The following is a 27,149-nucleotide window of genomic DNA, read 5'->3' on the forward strand; positions in this document are numbered from 1 at the left end:
TTCAACACTACTGTCTAGCCTCCACCTTTAACTGTCTGGTGGTGTTCCTTCAACACTACTGTCTAGCCTCCACCTTTAACTGTCTGGTGGTGTACCTTCTTCAACACTACTGTCTAGCCTCCACCTTTAACTGTCTGGTGGTGTTCCTTCAACACTACTGTCTAGCCTCCACCTTTAACTGTCTGGTGGTGTTCCTTCAACACTACTGTCTAGCCTCCACCTTTAACTGTCTGGTGGTGTTCCTTCAACACTACTGTCTAGCCTCCACCTTTAACTGTCTGGTGGTGTTCCCTCTTCAACACTACTGTCTAGCCTCCACCTTTAACTGTCTGGTGGTGTTCCTTCAACACTACTGTCTAGCCTCCACCTTTAACTGTCTGGTGGTGTTCCTTCTTCAACACTACTGTCTAGCCTCCACCTTTAACTGTCTGGTGGTGTTCCTTCAACACTACTGTCTAGCCTCCACCTTTAACTGTCTGGTGGTGTTCCTTCTTCAACACTACTGTCTAGCCTCCACCTTTAACTGTCTGGTGGTGTTCCTTCTTCAACACTACTGTCTAGCCTCCACCTTTAACTGTCTGGTGGTGTTCCTTCTTCAACACTACTGTCTAGCCTCCACCTTTAACTGTCTGGTGGTGTTCCCTCTTCAAAACTACTGTCTAGCCTCCACCTTTAACTGTCTGGTGGTGTTCCTTCAACACTACTGTCTAGCCTCCACCTTTAACTGTCTGGTGGTGTTCCTTCAACACTACTGTCTAGCCTCCACCTTTAACTGTCTGGTGGTGTTCCCTCTTCAACACTACTGTCTAGCCTCCACCTTTAACTGTCTGGTGGTGTTCCTTCAACACTACTGTCTAGCCTCCACCTTTAACTGTCTGGTGGTGTTCCTTCAACACTACTGTCTAGCCTCCACCTTTAACTGTCTGGTGGTGTTCCTTCTTCAACACTACTGTCTAGCCTCCACCTTTAACTGTCTGGTGGTGTTCCTTCTTCAACACTACTGTCTAGCCTCCACCTTTAACTGTCTGGTGGTGTTCCTTCTTCAACACTACTGTCTAGCCTCCACCTTTAACTGTCTGGTGGTGTTCCTTCAACACTACTGTCTAGCCTCCACCTTTAACTGTCTGGTGGTGTTCCTTCTTTAACACTACTGTCTAGCCTCCACCTTTAACTGTCTGGTGGTGTTCCTTCAACACTACTGTCTAGCCTCCACCTTTAACTGTCTGGTGGTGTTCCTTCTTCAACACTACTGTCTAGCCTCCACCTTTAACTGTCTGGTGGTGTTCCTTCTTCAACACTACTGTCTAGCCTCCACCTTTAACTGTCTGGTGGTGTTCCTTCTTCAACACTACTGTCTAGCCTCCACCTTTAACTGTCTGGTGGTGTTCCTTCTTCAACACTACTGTCTAGCCTCCACCTTTAACTGTCTGGTGGTGTTCCTTCTTCAACACTACTGTCTAGCCTCCACCTTTAACTGTCTGGTGGTGTTCCTTCTTCAACACTACTGTCTAGCCTCCACCTTTAACTGTCTGGTGGTGTTCCTTCTTCAACACTACTGTCTAGCCTCCACCTTTAACTGTCTGGTGGTGTTCCCTCTTCAACACTACTGTCTAGCCTCCACCTTTAACTGTCTGGTGGTGTTCCTTCAACACTACTGTCTAGCCTCCACCTTTAACTGTCTGGTGGTGTTCCTTCAACACTACTGTCTAGCCTCCACCTTTAACTGTCTGGTGGTGTTCCCTCTTCAACACTACTGTCTAGCCTCCACCTTTAACTGTCTGGTGGTGTTCCTTCAACACTACTGTCTAGCCTCCACCTTTAACTGTCTGGTGGTGTTCCTTCAACACTACTGTCTAGCCTCCACCTTTAACTGTCTGGTGGTGTTCCTTCTTCAAAACACTACTGTCTAGCCTCCACCTTTAACTGTCTGGTGGTGTTCCTTCTTCAACACTACTGTCTAGCCTCCACCTTTAACTGTCTGGTGGTGTTCCTTCTTCAACACTACTGTCTATCCTCCACCTTTAATTGTCTGGTGGTGTTCCTTCTTCAACACTACTGTCTAGCCTCCACCTTTAACTGTCTGGTGGTGTTCCCTCTTCAACACTACTGTCTAGCCTCCACCTTTAACTGTCTGGTGGTGTTCCTTCAACACTACTGTCTAGCCTCCACCTTTAACTGTCTGGTGGTGTTCCTTCAACACTACTGTCTAGCCTCCACCTTTAACTGTCTGGTGGTGTTCCCTCTTCAACACTACTGTCTAGCCTCCACCTTTAACTGTCTGGTGGTGTTCCTTCAACACTACTGTCTAGCCTCCACCTTTAACTGTCTGGTGGTGTTCCTTCAACACTACTGTCTAGCCTCCACCTTTAACTGTCTGGTGGTGTTCCTTCTTCAACACTACTGTCTAGCCTCCACCTTTAACTGTCTGGTGGTGTTCCTTCTTCAACACTACTGTCTAGCCTCCACCTTTAACTGTCTGGTGGTGTTTCTTCTTCAACACTACTGTCTAGCCTCCACCTTTAACTGTCTGGTGGTGTTCCTTCAACACTACTGTCTAGCCTCCACCTTTAACTGTCTGGTGGTGTTCCTTCTTTAACACTACTGTCTAGCCTCCACCTTTAACTGTCTGGTGGTGTTCCTTCAACACTACTGTCTAGCCTCCACCTTTAACTGTCTGGTGGTGTTCCTTCTTCAACACTACTGTCTAGCCTCCACCTTTAACTGTCTGGTGGTGTTCCTTCTTCAACACTACTGTCTAGCCTCCACCTTTAACTGTCTGGTGGTGTTCCTTCTTCAACACTACTGTCTAGCCTCCACCTTTAACTGTTTGGTGGTGTTCCTTCTTCAACATTACTGTCTAGCCTCCACCTTTAACTGTCTGGTGGTGTTCCTTCTTCAACACTACTGTCTAGCCTCCACCTTTAACTGTCTGGTGGTGTTCCTTCTTCAACACTACTGTCTAGCCTCCACCTTTAACTGTCTGGTGGTGTTCCTTCTTCAACACTACTGTCTAGCCTCCACCTTTAACTGCCTGGTGGTGTTCCTTCTTCAACACTACTGTCTAGCCTCCACCTTTAACTGCCTGGTGGTGTTCCTTCTTTAACACTACTGTCTAGCCTCCACCTTTAACTGTCTGGTGGTGTACCTTCTTCAACACTACTGTCTAGCCTCCACCTTTAACTGTCTGGTGGTGTTCCTTCTTCAACACTACTGTCTAGCCTCCACCTTTAACTGTCTGGTGGTGTTCCTTCTTCAACACTACTGTCTAGCCTCCACCTTTAACTGTCTGGTGGTGTTCCTTTTTCAACACTACTGTCTAGCCTCCACCTTTAACTGTCTGGTGGTGTTCCTTCTTCAACACTACTGTCTAGCCTCCACCTTTAACTGTCTGGTGGTGTTCCTTCTTCAACACTACTGTCTAGCCTCCACCTTTAACTGTCTGGTGGTGTTCCTTCTTCAACACTACTGTCTAGCCTCCACCTTTAACTGTCTGGTGGTTTTCCTTCAACACTACTGTCTAGCCTCCACCTTTAACTGTCTGGTGGTGTTCCTTCAACACTACTGTCTAGCCTCCACCTTTAACTGTCTGGTGGTGTACCTTCTTCAACACTACTGTCTAGCCTCCACCTTTAACTGTCTGGTGGTGTTCCTTCAACACTACTGTCTAGCCTCCACCTTTAACTGTCTGGTGGTGTTCCTTCTTCAACACTACTGTCTAGCCTCCACCTTTAACTGTCTGGTGGTGTTCCTTCAACACTACTGTCTAGCCTCCACCTTTAACTGTCTGGTGGTGTTCCTTCAACACTACTGTCTAGCCTCCACCTTTAACTGTCTGGTGGTGTTCCTTCAACACTACTGTCTAGGCTCCACCTTTAACTGTCTGGTGGTGTTCCTTCTTCAACACTACTGTCTAGCCTCCACCTTTAACTGTCTGGTGGTGTTCCTTCAACACTACTGTCTAGCCTCCACCTTTAACTGTCTGGTGGTGTTCCTTCTTCAACACTACTGTCTAGCCTCCACCTTTAACTGTCTGGTGGTGTTCCTTCTTCAACACTACTGTCTAGCCTCCACCTTTAACTGTCTGGTGGTGTTCCTTCTTCAACACTACTTTCTAGCCTCCACCTTTAACTGTCTGGTGGTGTTCCTTCTTCAACACTACTGTCTAGCCTCCACCTTTAACTGTCTGGTGGTGTTCCTTCAACACTACTGTCTAGCCTCCACCTTTAACCCTCTGGTGGTCGCCTTGCTTCGCGTTCTTGGAAACTATGCAGTATTTTTTATTATGTATTATTTCTTACATTGTTACCCCAGGAAATGTTAAGTCTTATTACATACAGCCGGGAAGAACCATCAATCCAGAAACCGTGGATTGATGGCAGCATTCACACAAAACTGAAAGCGCGAACTACTGCTTTTAATCAGGGCAAGGCGACCGGATACAAACAGTGTAGCTATTCGCTCAGCAAGGCAATCAAACAAGCTAAGCGTCAGTATAGAGACAAAGTAGAGTCGCAATTCAGCGGCTCAGACTGTGGGACCTTGTATAGACAGGTGTGCGCCTTTCTTAATCATGTCCAATCAATTGAATTTACCACAGGTGGACTCCAAACAAGTTGTAGAAACATCTCAAGGATGATCAATGGAAACAGGATACACCTGAGCTCAATTTCGAGTCTCATAGCAAAGGGTCTGAATACTTATGTAAATAAGGAATTTCTGTTTATTTTTAATAAATTTGCAAAAATGTCTTACAACCTGTTTTTGCTTTGTCATTATGGCGTATTGTGTGTAGATTGATGAGGATTTTATTTATTTAATCCATTTTAGGATAAAACGTGTGACGTAACAAAATGTGGAAAATAGGAAGGTGCCTGATTAATTTCCGAAGGTACAATATTGATTTAGACTTTAAATACTTTCTATGCTTTCAGCCTACAGGGAAGGAGGAGCGTGTAATAACATGGCGAGCAAAATGATTAATCATATCACTTTAGTTTATGATTTTTTTAAAGGATTGATGACTTTGATTTGAGCATTTGTGGCCTCCATTTCCAGAAAATCCTAATTTACATCAAATGTCTCATTGGTGTTACTCCATTATTATGTGAATTAAATGCAACAGGCCCTGTGTGCGTTTCTGGATTCTCTTGCAAGGTAGCGAATCATAGCATCAGTGACTCAAGATGACTATAATGGACGTGTGTCTATCTTTATTAAGAGGCTAGATACAAATAGCTAATCCTGACGACCAATGTTCTAGCATTAATTTACTGAGGCAAGCAGCTCTGCTTCTCAGAGGTGAGACGACACAGAGAACACTGAATTCCTAAGACAATACAGAGAACGCTGAATTCCTAAGACAATACAGAGAACGCTGAATTCCTAAGACGACACAGAGAACACTGAATTCCTAAGACAATACAGAGAACGCTGAATTCCTAAGACAATACAGAGAACGCTGAATTCCTAAGACAATACAGAGAACGCTGAATTCCTAAGACGACACAGAGAACACTGAATTCCTAAGACAATACAGAGAACGCTGAATTCCTAAGACAATACAGAGAACGCTGAATTCCTAAGACAATACAGAGAACGCTGAATTCCTAAGACGACACAGAGAACACTGAATTCCTAAGACAATACAGAGAACGCTGAATTCCTAAGACAATACAGAGAACACTGAATTCCTAAGACAATACAGAGAACGCTGAATTCCTAAGACAATACAGAGAACACTGAATTCCTAAGACAACACAGAGGAAGTTCTTGCATACAGTTGATGAGAAGAGTCCCTTCAGGGGCTGCCCTACAGACCCATGTACACTGAAACAAAAATATAAACAGTATTTGCAACAATAACAAAGATTTTGCTGAGTTACAGTTCATATAAGGAAATCAGTCAGTTGAAATAAATAAATTAGGCCCTCATCTATGGACTTCACATGAATACAGATCTGCATCTGTTGGTCACAGATACCTTTAAAAAAGGTAGGGGTGTGGATCAGAAAACCAGTCAGTATCTGGTGTGACCACCATTTGCCTCATGCAGCGTGACACATCTCCTTCACATAGAGTTGATCAGACTGTTGATTGTGGCCTGTGAAATGTTTTCCGACTCCTCTTCGCTGGCTTTGCGAAGTTTGCTGGATATTGGCGGGAACTGGAACACGCTGTCGTACACGTCGATCCAGAGCATCCCAAACATGTTCAATGGGTGACATGTCTGGTGAGTATGCAGGCCATGGGAGAACTGGGACATTTTCAGCTTCCAGGAATTGTGTCCAGATCCTTGCGACATGGGGCCGTGTATTATCATGCTGAAACATGAGGTGATGGCGGCGGATGAATGGCACAACAATGCGCCCCAGGATCTCATCACGGTATCCCTGTTCATTCAAATTGCCATCAATAAAATGCAATTGTGTTTAATGTTCATAGCTTATGCCTGCCCATACCATAATCCCACTGCCACCATGGGGCACTCTGTTCACAACGTTGACATCAGTAAACCGCTCGCCAACACGACGCCATACATGCTCTCTGCCATCTGCCTGTTACAGTTGAGACCGGGATTCATCCGTGAAGAGCACACTTCTCCAGCGTGCCAGTGGCCATCGAAGGTGAGCATTTACCCACTGAAGTCGGTTACGACGCCCAACTGCAGTCAGGTCAAGACCCTGGTGAGGACAACGAACACGCAGATTAGCTTCCCTAAGACGGTTTCTGACAGTTTGTGCAGAAATTCTTCGTCAGCTGTCCGGGTGGCTGGTCTCTGATGACGCCGCCGGGGAAGAAGCCGGATGTAGAGGTCCTGGGTTGGCGTGGTTACACATGGTCTTCCAAATTCTCTAAAAGTGTGGCTACTTTGAAGAATCTCAAATATGAAATATATTTAGATTTGTTTAACACTTTTTTTTGGTTACTGCATGATTCCATATGTGTTATTTCATAGTTGTGATGTCTTCACTATTATTCTACAAAGTAGAAAATAGTAAAAATTAAGACAAACCCTTGAATGAGTAGGTGTGTCCAAACTTTCGACTGGCCCTGTACATTACTACAGGGATAATACATAACATTTATAAAGACATTTATAAATACACATGACAGGTTCACATTTCAGGAAGATATCACATGATTTGGCTCTGAGGTTATATAAATAGAAGGAGCATGAAAAGCTGTAGTGTAGTTCAAGCCACACTGACTCTGGCGTCAGTCTAAAACATAGCCTATTATAGTGATTGAGTCAGCCAGACCTGGTTTCCTCTACTCTCTCGAGACCTTTCTCATAGCTTTCCAGCTTCATACTGTCCCATCTCAGCCTTTAGTTCAGCTTCCTCAACCACAGACTTGCCTTCATTTTGTCTCTGAGTGGAGTAGAATGAAGTGGAGAGAGAGAGAGAGAGGCCTGGGTAGACCTGATAAAGATATGCTTATCTCTATTAGTGTGAATATAACTGCTTCGTTATTCACACAGTAGAGGGTCGACTAGCAGCTAGCTTCTGGCTCCTAGCTGCTACATTATTCACACAGTAGAGGGTCGACTAGCAGCTAGCTTCTGGTTCCTAGCTGCTGTATTATTCACACAGTAGAGGGTCGACTAGCAGCTAGCTTCTGGTTCCTAGCTGCTGCGTTATTCACACAGTAGAGGGTCGACTAGCAGCTAGCTTCTGGATCCTAGCTGCTGCGTTATTCACACAGGAGAGGGTCGACTAGCAGCTAGCTTCTGGTTCCTAGCTGCTGCGTTATTCACACAGTAGAGGGTCGACTAGCAGCTAGCTTCTGGCTCCTAGCTGCTGCGTTATTCACACAGTAGAGGGTCGACTAGCAGCTAGCTTCTGGCTCCTAGCTGCTGCGTTATTCACACAGTAGAGGGTCGACTAGCAGCTAGCTTCTGGCTCCTAGCTGCTGCGTTATTCACACAGTAGAGGGTCGACTAGCAGCTAGCTTCTGGCTCCTAGCTGCTGCGTTATTCACACAGTAGAGGGTCGATTAGCAGCTAGCTTCTGGCTCCTAGCTGCTGCGTTATTCACACAGTAGAGGGTCGACTAGCAGCTAGCTTCTGGTTCCTAGCTGCTGCGTTATTCACACAGGAGAGGGTCGACTAGCAGCTAGCTTCTGGTTCCTAGCTGCTGCGTTATTCACACAGGAGAGGGTCGACTAGCAGCTAGCTTCTGGCACCTAGCTGCTACATTATTCACACAGTAGAGGGTCGACTAGCAGCTAGCTTCTGGTTCCTAGCTGCTGCGTTATTCACACAGTAGAGGGTCGACTAGCAGCTAGCTTCTGGTTCCTAGCTGCTGCGTTATTCACACAGTAGAGGGTCGACTAGCAGCTAGCTTCTGGCTCCTAGCTGCTGCGTTATTCACACAGTAGAGGGTCGACTAGCAGCTAGCTTCTGGCTCCTAGCTGCTGCGTTATTCACACAGTAGAGGGTCGACTAGCAGCTAGCTTCTGGCTCCTAGCTGCTGCGTTATTCACACAGTAGAGGGTCGACTAGCAGCTAGCTTCTGGCTCCTAGCTGCTGCGTTATTCACACAGTAGAGGGTCGACTAACAGCTAGCTTCTGGCTCCTAGCTGCTGCGTTATTCACACAGTAGAGGGTCGACTAGCAGCTAGCTTCTGGCTCCTAGCTGCTGCGTTATTCACACAGTAGAGGGTCGACTAGCAGCTAGCTTCTGGCTCCTAGCTGCTGCGTTATTCACACAGTAGAGGGCCGACTAGCAGCTAGCTTCTGGCTCCTAGCTGCTGCGTTATTCACACAGTAGAGGGCCGACTAGCAGCTAGCTTCTGGCTCCTAGCTGCTGCGTTATTCACACAGTAGAGGGTCGACTAGCAGCTAGCTTCTGGTTCCTAGCTGCTGCGTTATTCACACAGGAGAGGGTCGACTAGCAGCTAGCTTCTGGTTCCTAGCTGCTGCGTTATTCACACAGTAGAGGGTCGACTAGCAGCTAGCTTCTGGCTCCTAGCTGCTGCGTTATTCACACAGTAGAGGGTCGACTAGCAGCTAGCTTCTGGCTCCTAGCTGCTGCGTTATTCACACAGGAGAGGGTCGACTAGCAGCTAGCTTCTGGCTCCTAGCTGCTGCGTTATTCACACAGTAGAGGGTCGACTAGCAGCTAGCTTCTGGCTCCTAGCTGCTGCGTTATTCACACAGTAGAGGGTCGACTAGCAGCTAGCTTCTGGCTCCTAGCTGCTGCGTTATTCACACAGTAGAGGGTCGACTAGCAGCTAGCTTCTGGCTCCGAGCTGCTGCGTTATACACACAGTAGAGGGTCGACTAGCAGCTAGCTTCTGGCTCCTAGCTGCTGCGTTATTCACACAGTAGAGGGTCGACTAGCAGCTAGCTTCTGGCTCCGAGCTGCTGCGTTATACACACAGTAGAGGGTCGACTAGCAGCTAGCTTCTGGTTCCGAGCTGCTGCGTTATTCACACAGTAGAGGGTCGACTAGCAGCTAGCTTCTGGTTCCTAGCTGCTGCGTTATTCACACAGTAGAGGGTCGACTAGCAGCTAGCTTCTGGTTCCTAGCTGCTGCGTTATTCACACAGTAGAGGGTCGACTAGCAGCTAGCTTCTGGCTCCTAGCTGCTGCGTTATTCACACAGTAGAGGGTCGACTAGCAGCTAGCTTCTGGCTCCTAGCTGCTGCGTTATTCACACAGTAGAGGGTCGACTAGCAGCTAGCTTCTGGTTCCTAGCTGCTGCGTTATTCACACAGGAGAGGGTCGACTAGCAGCTAGCTTCTGGTTCCTAGCTGCTGCGTTATTCACACAGGAGAGGGTCGACTAGCAGCTAGCTTCTGGCTCCTAGCTGCTACATTATTCACACAGTAGAGGGTCGACTAGCAGCTAGCTTCTGGTTCCTAGCTGCTGTATTATTCACACAGTAGAGGGTCGACTAGCAGCTAGCTTCTGGTTCCTAGCTGCTGCGTTATTCACACAGTAGAGGGTCGACTAGCAGCTAGCTTCTGGCTCCTAGCTGCTGCGTTATTCACACAGTAGAGGGTCGACTAGCAGCTAGCTTCTGGCTCCTAGCTGCTGCGTTATTCACACAGTAGAGGGTCGACTAGCAGCTAGCTTCTGGCTCCTAGCTGCTGCGTTATTCACACAGTAGAGGGTCGACTAGCAGCTAGCTTCTGGCTCCTAGCTGCTGCGTTATTCACACAGTAGAGGGTCGACTAGCAGCTAGCTTCTGGCTCCTAGCTGCTGCGTTATTCACACAGTAGAGGGTCGACTAGCAGCTAGCTTCTGGCTCCTAGCTGCTGCGTTATTCACACAGTAGAGGGTCGACTAGCAGCTAGCTTCTGGCTCCTAGCTGCTGCGTTATTCACACAGTAGAGGGCCGACTAGCAGCTAGCTTCTGGCTCCTAGCTGCTGCGTTATTCACACAGTAGAGGGCCGACTAGCAGCTAGCTTCTGGCTCCTAGCTGCTGCGTTATTCACACAGTAGAGGGCCGACTAGCAGCTAGCTTCTGGTTCCTAGCTGCTGCGTTATTCACACAGGAGAGGGTCGACTAGCAGCTAGCTTCTGGTTCCTAGCTGCTGCGTTATTCACACAGTAGATGGTCGACTAGCAGCTAGCTTCTGGCTCCTAGCTGCTGCGTTATTCACACAGTAGAGGGTCGACTAGCAGCTAGCTTCTGGCTCCTAGCTGCTGCGTTATTCACACAGTAGAGGGTCGACTAGCAGCTAGCTTCTGGCTCCTAGCTGCTGCGTTATTCACACAGTAGAGGGTCGACTAGCAGCTAGCTTCTGGCTCCTAGCTGCTGCGTTATTCACACAGGAGAGGGTCGACTAGCAGCTAGCTTCTGGCTCCTAGCTGCTGCGTTATTCACACAGTAGAGGGTCGACTAGCAGCTAGCTTCTGGCTCCTAGCTGCTGCGTTATTCACACAGTAGAGGGTCGACTAGCAGCTAGCTTCTGGCTCCTAGCTGCTGCGTTATTCACACAGTAGAGGGTCGACTAGCAGCTAGCTTCTGGCTCCTAGCTGCTGCGTTATTCACACAGTAGAGGGTCGACTAGCAGCTAGCTTCTGGCTCCGAGCTGCTGCGTTATACACACAGTATAGGGTCGACTAGCAGCTAGCTTCTGGTTCCGAGCTGCTGCGTTATTCACACAGTAGAGGGTCGACTAGCAGCTAGCTTCTGGTTCCTAGCTGCTGCGTTATTCACACAGTAGAGGGTCGACTAGCAGCTAGCTTCTGGTTCCTAGCTGCTGCGTTATTCACACAGTAGAGGGTCGACTAGCAGCTAGCTTCTGGCTCCTAGCTGCTGCATTATTCACACAGTAGAGGGTCGACTAGCAGCTAGCTTCTGGCTCCTAGCTGCTGCATTATACACACAGTAGAGGGTCGACTAGCAGCTAGCTTCTGGTTCCGAGCTGCTGCATTATTCACACAGTAGAGGGTCGACTAGCAGCTAGCTTCTGGTTCCTAGCTGCTGCGTTATTCACACAGTAGAGGGTTGACTAGCAGCTAGCTTCTGGTTCCTAGCTGCTGCGTTATTCACACAGTAGAGGGTCGACTAGCAGCTAGCTTCTGGCTCCTAGCTGCTGCATTAACCCAGGCTATAATGCCCTAAACCTGCAGGCCTGGACCGGAGAGGAGAGAGGTGAGGACAGAGGGGAGAGAGACGAAAGGGAGGGGAGAAGTGGAGAGGAGGCAGGGGATTAGGAAGGTGGAGTGGAGCTGATCATGGCCAGCCTGCCAGCTGTGCTCTCTCTCTCCTCTGGACCGGATCATGGCCAGACCTTCCTTCCTTTCTGTGTTGAGTCTCCCTCCTCGTCCGACTCACTCTTGTCCGCCTTCTCTTCCTCCCCCCTCTCTTCCTCCTCCCTCTCTTCTTCCTCCCTCTCTTCCTCCCCCTCCCCCCCCCCCTCTCTTCCTCCTCCCTCTCTTCCTCCTCCCTCTCTTCTTCCTCCCTTTCTTCCTCCCCCTCTTCCTCCCCCCTCTCTTCTTCCTCCCTCTCTTCCTCCTCCCTCTCTTCTTCCTCCCTCTCTTCCTCCTCCCTCTCTTCCTCCTCCCTCTCTTCTTCTTCCTCCCTCTCTTCCTCCATACTCTCTTCCTCCATACTCTCTCCCACTTCCTTCTATTCCCTTTCCACAGGTCTGAGCAGACTGTCTTGGAGTGCACTAGAGAGACATAACTGAAACACATATAATGATGCCTTGCCAGAGTTTCAATTAATTGCAATATGGACATTTTGATTAGTTCCGCATTAGTTACTGAACATGCAGCAGCTACTCTTCCTGGGGTCAACATAAAACCTACAAATACATGACAAAGTACAGAACATAATATATTAACATAAATTAGACTCATACAGGGAATTCGGAAAGTATTCAGACTCCTTCCCTTTTTCCACATTTTGTTACTTTACAACCTTATTCTAAAATTGAATATATAGTTTTTTACCCTCATCAATCTACACACACACTACCCTATAATGACAAAGCGAAAACAGGTTTTTAGACATTTTTGCAAATTTATAAAGAACTTGATTGGAGTCCACCTGTGGTAAATTCAATTGATTAGGCATGATTTGGAAAGACACAGTTGACAGTGCATGTCAGAGCAAAAACCAAGCCATGAGGTCGAAGGAATTGTCCATGGAGCTCTGAGACAGGATTGTGTCGAAACACAGATCTTGGGAAGGGTAACAAAACATGTCTGCAGCATTGAAAGTCCCCAAGAACACAATGGCCTCCATCCTTCTTAATAAGGATGGGACCCTTTTTTCAAATTTTCTCCTAAAATAACAAACCCAAATCTAACTGCCTGTAGCTCAGGACCTGAAGCAAGGATGTGCATATTCTTGATAAGATTTGAAAGGAAACACTTTGAAGTTTGAGGAAATGTGATATTAATGTAGGAGAATATAACACATTAGATCTGGTGAAAGATAATACAAAGAAAAAAACATGCGTTTTTTTTTGTACCATCATTTTGAAATGCAAGAGAAAGGCCATAATGTATTATTCCAGCCAGGCGCAATTTAGATTTTGGCCACTAGATGGCAGCAGTGTATGTGCAAAGCTTTAGACTGATCCAATGAACCATTGCATTTCTGTTCAAAATGTTGTATCAAGACTGCCCAAATGTGCCTAATTGGTTTATTAATAGCTTTTCAAGTTCATAGCTTGGCACTCTCCTCAAACAATAGTCCCTGAATGTCCTTGAGTGGCCCAGCCAGAGCCTGGACTTGAACCAGATCGAACATCTCTGGAGACCTGAAAATAGCTGTGCAGCGACGCTCCCCATCCAACCTGACAGAGCTTGAGGGGATCTGCAGAGACTGCAGTCCTCAACCACAGCAGCGTGTTACAGACTGCAGTCCTCAACCACAGCAGCTTGTTACAGACTGCAGTCCTCAACCACAGCAGCTTGTTACAGACTGCAGTCCTCAACCACAGCAGCTTGTTACAGACTGCAGTCCTCAACCACAGCAGCTTGCTACAGACTGCAGTCCTCAACCACAGCAGCTTGTTACAGACTGCAGTCCTCAACCACAGCAGCGTGTTACAGACTGCAGTCCTCAACCACAGCAGCTTGTTACAGACTGCAGTCCTCAACCACAGCAGCGTGTTACAGACTGCAGTCCTCAACCACAGCAGCTTGTTACAGACGGCAGTCCTCAACCACAACAGCTTGTTACAGACTGCAGTCCTCAACCACAGCAGCTTGTTACAGACTGCAGTCCTCAACCACAGCAGCGTGTTACAGACTGCAGTCCTCAACCACAGCAGCTTGTTACAGACTGCAGTCCTCAACCACAGCAGCTTGTTACAGACTGCAGTCCTCAACCACAGCAGCTTGCTACAGACTGCAGTCCTCAACCACAGCAGCTTGTTATAGACTGCAGTCCTCAACCACAGCAGCTTGTTACAGACTGCAGTCCTCAACCACAGCAGCTTGTTACAGACTGCAGTCCTCAACCACAGCAGCTTGCTACAGACTGCAGTCCTCAACCACAGCAGCTTGTTATAGACTGCAGTCCTCAACCACAGCAGCTTGTTACAGACTGCAGTCCTCAACCACAGCAGCTTGCTACAGACTGCAGTCCTCAACCACAGCAGCTTGTTATAGACTGCAGTCCTCAACCACAGCAGCTTGTTACAGACTGCAGTCCTCAACCACAGCAGCTTGTTGCAGACTGCAGTCCTCAACCACAGCAGCTTGTTACAGACTGCAGTCCTCAACCACAGCAGCTTGTTACAGACTGCGGTCCTCAACCACAGCAGCTTGTTGCAGACTGCAGTCCTCAACCACAGCAGCTTGTTGCAGACTGCAGTCCTCAACCACAGCAGCTTGTTACAGACTGCGGCCCTCAACCACAGCAGCTTGTTGCAGACTGCGGTCCTCAACCACAGCAGCTTGTTGCAGACTGCAGTCCTCAACCACAGCAGCTTGTTACAGACTGCAGTCCTCAACCACAGCAGCTTGTTGCAGACTGCAGTCCTCAACCACAGCAGCTTGTTACAGACTGCAGTCCTCAACCACAGCAGCTTGTTACAGACTGCAGTCCTCAACCACAGCAGCTTGTTGCAGACTGCAGTCCTCAACCACAGCAGCTTGTTACAGACTGCGGTCCTCAACCACAGCAGCTTGTTGCAGACTGCAGTCCTCAACCACAGCAGCTTGCTACAGACTGCAGTCCTCAACCACAGCAGCTTGTTGCAGACTGCAGTCCTCAACCACAGCAGCTTGTTACAGACTGCAGTCCTCAACCACAGCAGCTTGCTACAGACTGCAGTCCTCAACCACAGCAGCTTGCTACAGACTGCAGTCCTCAACCACAGCAGCTTGCTGCAGATGCAGTCGGCTGTAAACGCTTAATGACATTTGAAAGCCGTTCTTGAAAACAACATCTTTCTATGACGTCCTTTAGTCATACAGTAGTGTGAGCTGTTTTTTTTAAACTAGGCAAGTCAGTTAAGAACAAATTCTTATTTACAATGACTGCCTACCCCGGCCAAACCCGGAGGACGTTGGGCCAATTGTGCACCGCCCTATGGGACTCCCAATCACAGACGGATGTGATACCTCCTGGAATCGAACAAGGGACTGCAGTGATGCCTCTTGCACTGAGATGCAGTGCCTTAGACCGCCACTTGGGAGCCCTATGTTCAACGTTAGGTGATTGAGCTGTCAAGGAGAACTGGGAGCAGCTTCCACTACACATGACTACTCAGCCTTGGATTCATACACCAGACAGACACCCTATTCCCTAGATAGTGCCTATAGGGCTCTGGTCAAAGGAGTGCACTATGTAGGGAATAGGGTGCCGTTAGGGACTAATCCACAGAGAAAGAGATGCTTGGCTTGGACAATACAGGACCACTGTTGTCAGGATCTTAAGAAACACCTATAGTCTGAAAAGAGTTCTATTCTGATCAACTCTGATGGCTCAAGATTATCCTTACATATAATTTAAATCAGTATCTGGTAATCCCTGAAATCTGTTGTCGTTAGTTTGAAGAATATCTGATTGTTAATCCCTTGTCGTTAGTTTGAAGAAAATCTGATTGTTAACCTGTCTCGCCCCCCCGTTCCGCTAGCGGAACTCCTCCCACATTCCACTGAAAAGGCAGAGCGCGAAATTCAATTTTTTTTTTTTTTGAAATATTTAACTTTCACACATTAACAAGTCCAATACAGCATTTGAAAGATAAACATCTTGTGAATCCAGCCAACATGTCCGATTTTTTAAATGTATTACAGCAAAAACACCACGTATATTTATGTTAGCTCACCACCAAATACAAAAGAGGACAGACATTTTTCACAGCACCGGTAGCATGCAGGTAGCATGCACAAAGCCAACCTAACTAACCTAGAACCAACCTAACTAACCTAGAAACAACTCCCTCAGATGACAGTCCTATAACATGTTACACAATAAATCTATGTTTTATTCCAAAAATGTGCATATTTGAGCTATAAATCAGTTTTACATTACTGCTACCATCATAGCTACAGTCAGAAATAGCACGGGAGTAGGCAGAGTAAATACAGACACCAACGTCAACTACCTAATTACACATCATAAAACATTTCAGAAAAATATATGGTGGATAGCAAATGAAAGACAAAGATCTTGTGAATATAGCCAATATTTCCGATTTTTAAAATGTTTTACAACGAAAACACCACGTATATTTATGTTAGCTCACCACCAAATACAAAAGACAGACAGACATTTTTCACAGCAACGGTAGCATGCAGGTAGCATGCACAAAGCCAACCTAACTAACCTAGAACCAACCTAAATAACCTAGAAAAAACTCCCTCAGATGACAGTCCTATAACATGTTACACAATAAATCTATGTTTTGTTCGAAAAATGTGCATATTTGAGCTATAAATCAGTTTTACATTACTGCTACCATCATAGCTACCATCATAGCTACAGTCAGAAATCGCATGGGAGTAGCCAGAGTAAATACAGACACCAACGTCAACTACCTAATTACTCATCATAAAACATTTCAGAAAAATATATGGTGGATAGCTAATGAAAGACAAAGATCTTGTGAATACAGACAATATTTCCGATTTTTGAAGTGTTTTACAGCGAAAACACAATATATCGTTATATTAGCTTACTACAATAGCTAACACACAGCACCATTGATTCAGGGCAGACGGTAGCGATAGCACAGTTCGACAGATATATGAAATAGCATCCCAAATTGGGTCCTTATCTTTGTTGATCTTCCATCAGAATGTTGTACAAGGGGTCCTTTGTTCAGAACCGTCTTTGTTTGGATCCAGAACGAACTATTTCCCTCTTGAATTAGCAAGCACACTGGCCGTGCGGCGCTAACCTCTCCTTCTTGAACAAATTCTTGCAACGTATCACGTCTAAAGTCCCGAATAAATTTCAATAATATAATTAAACTATATTGAAAAAACATACTTTAGGATGATATTGTGACATGTATCAAATAAAATCGAAGCCGGAGATCATATTCACCTATAACGACGGTTTTCCAGGAGGCGATTCCAGGTCCAACTTCGCGCCTTCCAAAAAAAATAATGGCGGACCTCTCACTCCAAGAGGTTGTATTCAATCCCAGAACGAGATAATCAAGTCATTTCTGCTCTCACTTCCGCATGACACCCAGGGGAAGGTGTATGACGTGTTTCTACAGTCATAAGTGACATGCCCTTTTATAGACAAGCTCTTGAAGAGAGACCTCGCTTTTGGAAATCTCACTTCCGGATAGGAAATGGGCTGTAAAAAGAGTTCTGTTTCACTTAGAGAAATAATTCAAACGGTTTTAGAAACTAGAGAGTGTTTTCTATCCAATAGTAATAATAATATGCATATTGTACGAGCAAGAATTGAGTACGAGGCCGTTTAAATTGGATACGATTTTCCCCAAAAGTGAAAATAGCACCTTAAGAAGTTTAATCCCTTGTCGTTAGTTTGAAGAATATCTGATTGTTAATCCCTTGTCGTTAGTTTGAAGAATATCTGATTGTTAATCCCTTGTCGTTAGTTTGAAGAATATCTGATTGTTAATCTCTTGTCGTTAGTTTGATGAATATCTGATTTTTAAACCATTGTCGTTAGTTTGAAGAATATCTGTTTTTTAATCCCAGGCTGTCAGTTTTCGGGAACGGATCAGAGTCAAAGCACCAGGAGTCATCCAGAGGCTCTTGTCTTGATGACTATATTTACATTTCTTCTGTTGTGTTTCTCTTCCTGTCTGTGCAGGTAAATATGTTTACCAGCCCATGACCAGTGTGTGCCAGCTGCCGAGCACGGCGGTACCCTCTGACCCCTCTGAGTCCCCAGCCACCATGAACCTGTCTGTCTCCCTCACCGAACACTTCCTGAAGATCGCCCCCTGCTTCCAGTCCCCGCCGTACCTTCAGTCGCCCAAATACTGTGTCATAGCAGACCTCTTCATCGACGACTATATCGTCAAACGCATCAACGGGAAGATGTGTTATGTTCAACGTTCTCCTCCTCCCATCCCTGATCTTCCTGCTGCGGCACCTCCTCCTGCTGCGGCACCTCCTCCTGCTGCTGCACCTCTTCCTGCTGCGGCACCTCCTCCTGCTGCGGCACCTCTTCCTGCTGCGGCACCTCCTCCTGCTGCGGCACCTCCTCCTGCTGCGGCACCTCCTACTGCTGCGGCACCTCCTCCTGCTGCGGCACCTCTTCCTGCTGCGGCACCTCCTCCTGCTGCGGCACCTCCTCCTGCTGCAGCACCTCCTCCTGCTGCGGCACCTCCTCCTGTTGCTGCACCTCCTACTGCTGCGGCACCTCCTCCTGCTGCTGCACCTCCTCCTGCTGCGGCACCTCCTCCTGCTGCGGCTCCTCCTCCTGCTGCTGCACCTCCTCCTGCTGCGGCACCTCCTGCTGCGGCGGCACCTCCTCCTGCTGCAGCAACACACTACAACCCCCGGTGGAAAAAGCCCCACCACAACACACTACAACCCCCGGTGGAAAAGCCCCACCACCCCAGCCCTGTAGACAAGCACCACCACAACACACTACAACCCCCGGTGGAAAAGCCCCACCACAACACACTACAACCCCCGGTGGACAAGCCCCACCACAACACACTACAACCCCCGGTGGAAAAGCCCCACCACAACACACTACAACCCCCGGTGGAAAAGCCCCACCACAACACACTACAACCCCCGGTGGAAAAGCCCCACCACAAAAGCCCTGTGCACCAACACAATCCCCCTGCACACAGTGAGAAGCAACACAAATCGCCTCTAGACAAGCATCACCCCTCTGTGGACTACAACAAAATACCACAACACTACAAAAGCTCTGTGGACAAGCATTACTACAGCACCCCAGTAGACCAGAGGGAGCACCACCACCTCCCTGTTGTAGACAAGCACCACCACCCCAGCCCTGTAGACAAGCCCCACCACCCCAGCCCTGTAGACAAGCAGCACCACCCCAGCCCTGTAGACAAGCCCCACCACCCCAGCCCTGTAGACAAGCCCCACCACCCCAGCCCTGTAGACAAGCACCACCACCCCAGCCCTGTAGACAAGCCCCACCACCCCAGCCCTGTAGACAAGCCCCACCACCCCAGCCCTGTAGACAAGCACCACCACCCCAGCCCTGTAGACAAGCCCCACCAACCCAGCCCTGTAGACAAGCCCCACCACCCCAGCCCTGTAGACAAGCCCCACCACCCCAGCCCTGTAGACAAGCCCCACCACCCCAGCCCTGTAGACAAGCAGCACCACCCCAGCCCTGTAGACAAGCCCCACCAACCCAGCCCTGTAGACAAGCCCCACCACCCCAGCCCTGTAGACAAGCCCCACCACCCCAGCCCTGTAGACAAGCCCCACCACCCCAGCCCTGTAGACAAGCCGCACCACCCCAGCCCTGTAGACAAGCACCACCACCCCAGCCCTGTAGACAAGCCCCACCACCCCAGCCATGTAGACAAGCAGCACCACCCCAGTCCTGTAGACAAGCCCCACCACCCCAGCCCTGTAAACAAGCCCCACCACCCCAGCCCTGTAGACAAGCACCACCACCCCAGCCCTGTAGACAAGCACCACCACCCCAGCCCTGTAGACAAGCAGCACCACCCCAGTCCTGTAGACAAGCCCCACCACCCCAGCCCTGTAAACAAGCCCCACCACCCCAGCCCTGTAGACAAGCCCCACCACCCCAGCCCTGTAGACAAGCATCACCACCCCAGTCCTGTAGACAAGCCCCACCACCCCAGCCCTGCAAACAAGCACCACCACCCCAGCCCTGTAGACAAGCACCACCACCCCAGCCCTGTAAACAAGCCCCACCACCCCAGCCCTGTAGACAAGCCCCACCACCCCAGCCCTGTAGACAAGCCCCACCACCCCAGCCCTGTAGACAAGCCCCACCACCCCAGCCCTGTAGACAAGCCCCACCACCCCAGCCCTGTAGACAAGCACCACCACCCCAGCCCTGTAGACAAGCCCCACCACCCCAGCCCTGTAGACAAGCACCACCACCCCAGCCCTGTAGACAAGCACCACCACCCCAGCCCTGTAGACAAGCACCACCACCCCAGCCCTGTAGACAAGCACCACCACCCCAGCCCTGTAGACAAGCCCCACCACCCCAGCCCTGTAGACAAGCACCACCACCCCAGCCCTGTAAACAAGCCCCACCACCCCAGCCCTGTAGACAAGCCCCACCACCCCAGCCCTGTAGACAAGCCCCACCACCCCAGCCCTGTAGACAAGCACCACCACCCCAGCCCTGTAGACAAGCACCACCACCCCAGCCCTGTAGACAAGCCCCACCACCCCAGCCCTGTAGACAAGCTGAAAGGCCCCAAGATGGACCACTGCTCCTCTCCATCCAGCTCCGAGGACTCTGGGATCAACGCGTTAGGTCTGCACTACCTGGAATCCTGTGAGTCAGAGTCAGAGGATCAGAATGAGGAGTTGAGCACCGATGGAGATGGGAAATCTAGCCTCTGTAGTCTCTGGGACCAGGATGAGACCTCTCTGCTGTCTCCCTCTAAGTCCATGGTGGAGATCATCGAGAAGATAGAGACCACTGTGTGACAGACAGAGACAGACACTTCACTGAGCACACCGGAGAGATACAACTATATTCTACTATATATATGGAGCACACCGCCTCTCTGGGAGCATTTGAAAAACAGCTCCAGATTTCTTGAGTTGGATTTAAGGAACCGACAGTCCACCTAGTGGAGTTTACTTTGTTGTTGTCCGATATACAGTAGGTAACCCCACATGATAATGACCCTATGTGTTTTCTCAGAGACGGTCAAGGATCCCAGGTTTGGATGGTCTCTGGTTTTTCCACCCCACTCTATATCTCTCCAGTCCCCCTGCATGGTTTGTTAGATAGATGGAGCTGTCTACTGTAGCAAAGTTTTGACTAGAAATACACAGGAAAACATGTCCTTGAACACTCACAGCAGCTGACTAAATAGGCTTCTTTCTAGTCCATCAACAGACAATCACAGCCTTTATTAGCCACTGAACAACCAACTACCAAGCCTTGTATCAGCAACTTCTACCTGCTTCTAGAAATAGAATCACAGTGGAGTTTTTCAGATAGAACTTTGAAGTTGTTTGACAATCAAGAAAGCACATTCCTTCCTCTACCTGCTGTGAAGACCCACCTACTCAACTCCTGTCAGCCAATGACACAGTGTGGACATACCAAATCACATGTTTACCAGAGCAAAGCATGTAAACCTAAGAGGAAAGAGGACCAGTGATTCCCACAGCTACTATGTACTTTGTTACCTTGATGGGAAGCAGTGAAGCACCCATGTTACTGGCTACTTTCCTCTTGAGGGGGTCATTCACACCAGAGCAACCGCTCAGTATAAAAGCCCAGCACATACTGTACTGTATCCATTAATAAACAGTACTGTTCAGTACTATCCATTACCATACTGTACTGTATCCATTAATAAACAGTTCTGTTCAGTACTATCCATTACCATACTGTACTGTATCCATTAATAAACAGTACTGTTCAGTACTATCCATTACCATACTGTACTGTATCCATTAATAAACAGTACTGTTCAGTACTATCCATTACCATACTGTACTGTATCCATTAATAAACAATACTGTTCAGTACTATCCATTACCATACAGTACTATCCATTACCATACAGTACTATCCATTACCATACTGTACTGTATCCATTAATAAACAGTTCTGTTCAGTACTATCCATTACCATACTGTACTGTATCCATTAATAAACAGTACTGTTCAGTACTATCCATTACCATACTGTACTGTATCCATTAATAAACAGTACTGTTCAGTACTATCCATTACCATACAGTACTATCCATTAATAAACAATACTGTTCAGTACTATCCATTACCATACTGTACTGTATCCATTAATAAACAGTACTGTTCAGTACTATCCATTACCATACAGTACTATCCATTAATAAACAATACTGTTCAGTACTATCCATTACCATACTGTACTGTATCCATTAATAAACAATACTGTTCAGTACTATCCATTACCATACTGTACTGTATCCATTAATAAACAATACTGTTCAGTACTATCCATTACCATACTGTACTGTATCCATTAATACACAATACTGTTCAGTACTATCCATTACCATACTGTACTGTATCCATTAATAAACAATACTGTTCAGTACTATCCATTACCATACAGTACTATCCATTACCATACTGTACTGTATCCATTAATAAACAGTACTGTTCAGTACTATCCATTACCATACTGCACTGTATCCATTAATAAACAATACTGTTCAGTACTATCAATTGCCATACTGTACTGTATCCATTAATAAACAATACTGTTCAGTACTACCCATCACCATACTGTACTGTATCCATTAATAAACAATACTGTTCAGTACTATCAATTACCATACTGTACTGTATCCATTAATAAACATTACTGTTCAGTACTATCCATTACCATACTGTACTATATATTACTATACAGTACTGTTCAGTACTATCCATTACCATACAGTACTATCCATTACCATACAGTACTATCCATTACCATACAGTACTATCCATTACCATACATTACTATCCATTACCATACAGTACTATCCATTAATAAACAATACTGTTCAGTACTATCCATTACCATACTGTACTGTATCCATTAATAAACAATACTGTTCAGTACTATCCAGTACCATACTGTACTATCCATTACCATACAGTACAATCCATTAACATACAATACTGTTCAGTACCTCCATTACCATACTGTACTATCCATTACCATACAGTACTATCCATTGTCATACTGTACCATCCATTACCATACAGTACAATACATCAACATACAATACTGTTCAGTACTATCCGTTACCATACTGTACTGTTCAGTACTATCCATCACCATACAGTACTGTTCAGTACTACCCATTACCATACAGTACTATCCATTACCATACCGTACTGTTCAGTACTACCCATTACCATACAGTACTGTTCAGTACTACCCATTACCATACAGTACTATCCATTACCATACAGTACTGTTCAGTACTACTCATTAATATACAGTGCTGTTCAGTACTATCTAATAGCATACAGTACTGTTCAGTACTACACATACCATACAGTACTATCCATTACCATACAGTACTGTTCAGTACTACCCATACCATACAGTACTGTTCAGTACTATCCATTACCATACAGTACTGTTCAATATTACTCATTAGAATGGACTGTTGGTTTGGAGTGTCATAGCCTCTGTGTTCTAGAATGGACTGTTGGTTTGGAGTGTCATAGCCTCTGTGTTCTAGAATGGACTGTTGGTTTGGAGTGTCATAGCCTCTGTGTTCTAGAATGGACTGTTGGTTTGGAGTGTCATAGCCTCTGTGTTCTAGAATGGACTGTTGGTTTGGAGTGTCATAGCCTCTGTGTTCTAGAATGGACTGTTGGTTTGGAGTGTCATAGCCTCTGTCTTCTAGAATGAACTGTTGGTTTGGAGTGTCATAGCCTCTGTGTTCTAGAATGGACTGTTGGTTTGGAGAGTCATAGCCTCTGTGTTCTAGAATGGACTGTTGGTTTGGAGTGTCATAGCCTCTGTCTTCTACATTTACATTTACATTTAAGTCATTTAGCAGACGCTCTTATCCAGAGCGACTTACAAATTGGTGCATTCACCATTACACAATCAACATGGGTGTTACAGTAAGTAAAAATAAAGTAGGTGGTTTCGATTGATTCCACCTCTGCCCTCTCTCCCTCTTTGACATTGAATGCCAGAAAGGACTGAATATCTCTCCTCGCACAATAACCAACACCACTGCTCCCCTCAGGAGGAGACTGAGTTATAGGGTCTGTGTTTCTGCGCTCACTACAGGAAGTGAACAGAACAGTGCTTCAAGACAGTGCAAACGGAGGATAAAGCCAACATTTTTTTTGATCGTAGAACAATAGCTTTAACACATGAATCGAATGAGGGTGCATACAGTCATACTGGTTCACACAGTACCTAGCATGGAAACACAGCAACCTAATCCTACAAAAGGAAAGGGTGGGTGAAAGGAAGAGTATACCAGTAGATTAAGATGAAAAGGAGGACGGTTGGAATTAGGTCTGGGTTTGACTGCATCGGGAACGGAAAAGGGAGGGCAGATGTGTGTCTAGATGTCCTTGAGGTCCTTCTGGATGCCCCAGAGTGTGTCTGCGCTTTTCTTCAGCTGTCCCACCTCAGCGTCGGTCAGGGTCATATTGATCACGCTGCCCACTCCGTTGCTGTTCAGCACGCATGGCAGGGACAGGAACACCTCCTCGCCAATACCATACATGTCCTTGACCATGGTGGAGACAGGGTGGATCCTGCTCATGTTCTTGATGATGCTCTCAGTGAGATCAGCCACACTCAGGCCAATGGCCCAGTTAGTGTACCCCTTCTAGAATGGACTGTTGGTTTGGAGAGTCATAGTCTCTGTGTTCTAGAATGGACTGTTGGTTTGGAGTGTCATAGCCTCTGTTCTAGAATGGACTGTTGGTTTGGAGTGTCATAGCCTCTGTGTTCTAGAATGGACTGTTGGTTTGGAGTGTCATAGCCTCTGTGTTCTAGAATGGACTGTTGGTTTGGAGTGTCATAGCCTCTGTGTTCTAGAATGGACTGTTGGTTTGGAGTGTCATAGCCTCTGTGTTCTAGAATAGACTGTTGGTTTGGAGTGTCATAGCCTCTGTGTTCTAGAATGGACTGTTGGTTTGGAGTGTCATAGCCTCTGTGTTCTAGAATGGACTGTTGGTTTGGAATGTCATAGCCTCTGTGTTCTAGAATGGACTGTTGGTTTGGAGTGTCATAGCCTCTGTGTTCTAGAATGGACTGTTGGTTTGGAGTGTCATAGCCTCTGTGTTCTAGAATGGACTGTTGGTTTGGAGTGTCATAGCCTCTGTGTTCTAGAATGGACTGTTGGTTTGGAGAGTCATAGCCTCTGTGTTCTAGAATGGACTGTTGGTTTGGAGTGTCATAGCCTCTGTGTTCTAGAATGGACTGTTGGTTTGGAGTGTCATAGCCTCTGTGTTCTAGAATAGACTGTTGGTTTGGAGTGTCATAGCCTCTGTGTTCTAGAATAGACTGTTGGTTTGGAGTGTCATAGCCTCTGTGTTCTAGAATGGACTGTTGGTTTGGAGAGTCATAGCCTCTGTGTTCTAGAATGGACTGTTGGTTTGGAGTGTCATAGCCTCTGTGTTCTAGAATGGACTGTTGGTTTGGAGAGTCATAGCCTCTGTGTTCTAGAATGGACTGTTGGTTTGGAGAGTCATAGCCTCTGTGTTCTAGAATGGACTGTTGGTTTGGAGTGTCATAGCCTCTGTGTTCTAGAATGAACTGTTGGTTTGGAGTGTCATAGCCTCTGTGTTCTAGAATGGACTGTTGGTTTGGAGAGTCATAGCCTCTGTGTTCTAGAATGGACTGTTGGTTTGGAGTGTCATAGCCTCTGTGTTCTAGAATGGACTGTTGGTTTGGAGAGTCATAGCTTCTGTGTTCTAGAATGGACTGTTGGTTTGGAGTGTCATAGCCTCTGTGTTCTAGAATGGACTGTTGGTTTGGAGTGTCATAGCCTCTGTCTTCTAGAATGGACTGTTGGTTTGGAGTGTCATAGCCTCTGTGTTCTAGAATGGACTGTTGGTTTGGAGTGTCATAGCCTCTGTCTTCTAGAATGGACTGTTGGTTTGGAGTGTCATAGCCTCTGTGTTCTAGAATGGACTGTTGGTTTGGAGTGTCATAGCCTCTGTCTTCTAGAATGGACTGTTGGTTTGGAGTGTCATAGCCTCTGTGTTCTAGAATGGACTGTTGGTTTGGAGTGTCATAGCCTCTGTCTTCTAGAATGGACTGTTGGTTTGGAGTGTCATAGCCTCTGTCTTCTAGAATGGACTGTTGGTTTGGAGTGTCATAGCCTCTGTTCTAGAATAGACTGTGTTCTCATCTCAGTCCTGTAGCCTCACAAAGTCACAAGGGGCTAGAATTAGATCAATTGTCCTCAGCTGTTCCCTTTTTTAAAACAGGGAAGGGCTGAGGACATGTTGTCACTCTGTCGTGTTTTCCATCTTCAGAGACAAAGAAGCAGAGTGCTGTATTTAGGTCCACATCACATCATCACCTCTCAACAATATGATGCAGTTATACCGCCTTTCTTATTATGTTCCTGTTGTTATTCTAGCTCTTGTTTTCATACAAATAAACATAAAATAAATTGAATGTCTCCTGCTCTCCTTGTTTTACAGACATTTTGTATAACCAGAGTGAATCACATCATTACTGATACTCTCTCTTACTCTGACTCTGTAGAAACAGAATGAATCACATCATGACTCTGATAGGCTCTCTTATTCAGACTTTTTGCCCTGGAGGCATTATGATGACAGCTGTTCTTGTGTTTGATGTAATCTGAGGCTGCCTGTGGAGTGTCATTTTGCCTTTCTCAGAGTTTCTAGGATTTTAATACGCTCTTGTCTTAGCCGTAAGCCAGTAGGAGGGATGCATTTGGTGCACATTGAGATGAGAACAATGAGAGATACTTTTCGGTTAAAATCGAGTTTCTACCCAATTCGAGTTTCTACCCAATTAGAGTCTCTACCCAATTAGAGTTTCTACCCAATTAGAGTCTCTACCCAATTAGAGTTTCTACCCAATTAGAGTCTCTACCCAATTAGAGTCTCTACCCAATTAGAGTCTCTACCCAATTAGAGTTTCTACCCAATTAGAGTTTCTACCCAATTAGAGTTTCTACCCAATTAGAGTCTCTACCCAATTAGAGTCTCTACCCAATTAGAGTCTCTACCCAATTAGAGTCTCTACCCAATTAGAGTTTCTACCCAATTAGAGTCTCTACCCAATTAGAGTTTCTACCCAATTAGAGTCTCTACCCAATTAGAGTCTCTACCCAATTAGAGTCTCTACCCAATTAGAGTTTCTACCCAATTAGAGTCTCTACCCAATTAGAGTTTCTACCCAATTAGAGTTTCTACTCTGCAACACTGTCTCCTCTGGTAGCTTCCAGGTGCTCCGGATTGAGTGTGTCAAGAACTACAACGCTGCTGTGGTTTTCCCACTCAACAGTTTCCTGTGTTTATCACAGGACATCCAGCCAACTTGATAATCTCAGCAAAAAAAGAAACGTCCTC

At 46.7% G+C, this 27,149-nt stretch overlaps 1 protein-coding gene across 1 annotated transcript in view; it reads left to right on the top strand.

Annotated features, from left to right (window-relative positions):
• The window catches only part of LOC139539123 (UPF0524 protein C3orf70 homolog B), a 33,110-nt gene extending 9,739 nt beyond the window's left edge, over window positions 1-23,371 (top strand). Inside the window, exons 2-3 of the mRNA XM_071341915.1 lie at window positions 17,722-17,967; window positions 20,215-23,371. Of these exons, the coding sequence (XP_071198016.1) occupies window positions 17,722-17,967; window positions 20,215-20,546 (578 nt within the window). The 3' untranslated portion in view covers window positions 20,547-23,371. The remainder of the gene's footprint in view (window positions 1-17,721; window positions 17,968-20,214) is intronic.
• The last annotated feature ends 3,778 nt before the right edge of the window (window positions 23,372-27,149 follow it).

Source organism: Salvelinus alpinus, chromosome 14, assembly GCF_045679555.1.
Source record: "Salvelinus alpinus chromosome 14, SLU_Salpinus.1, whole genome shotgun sequence".
Lineage (NCBI taxonomy): Eukaryota > Metazoa > Chordata > Actinopteri > Salmoniformes > Salmonidae > Salvelinus > Salvelinus alpinus.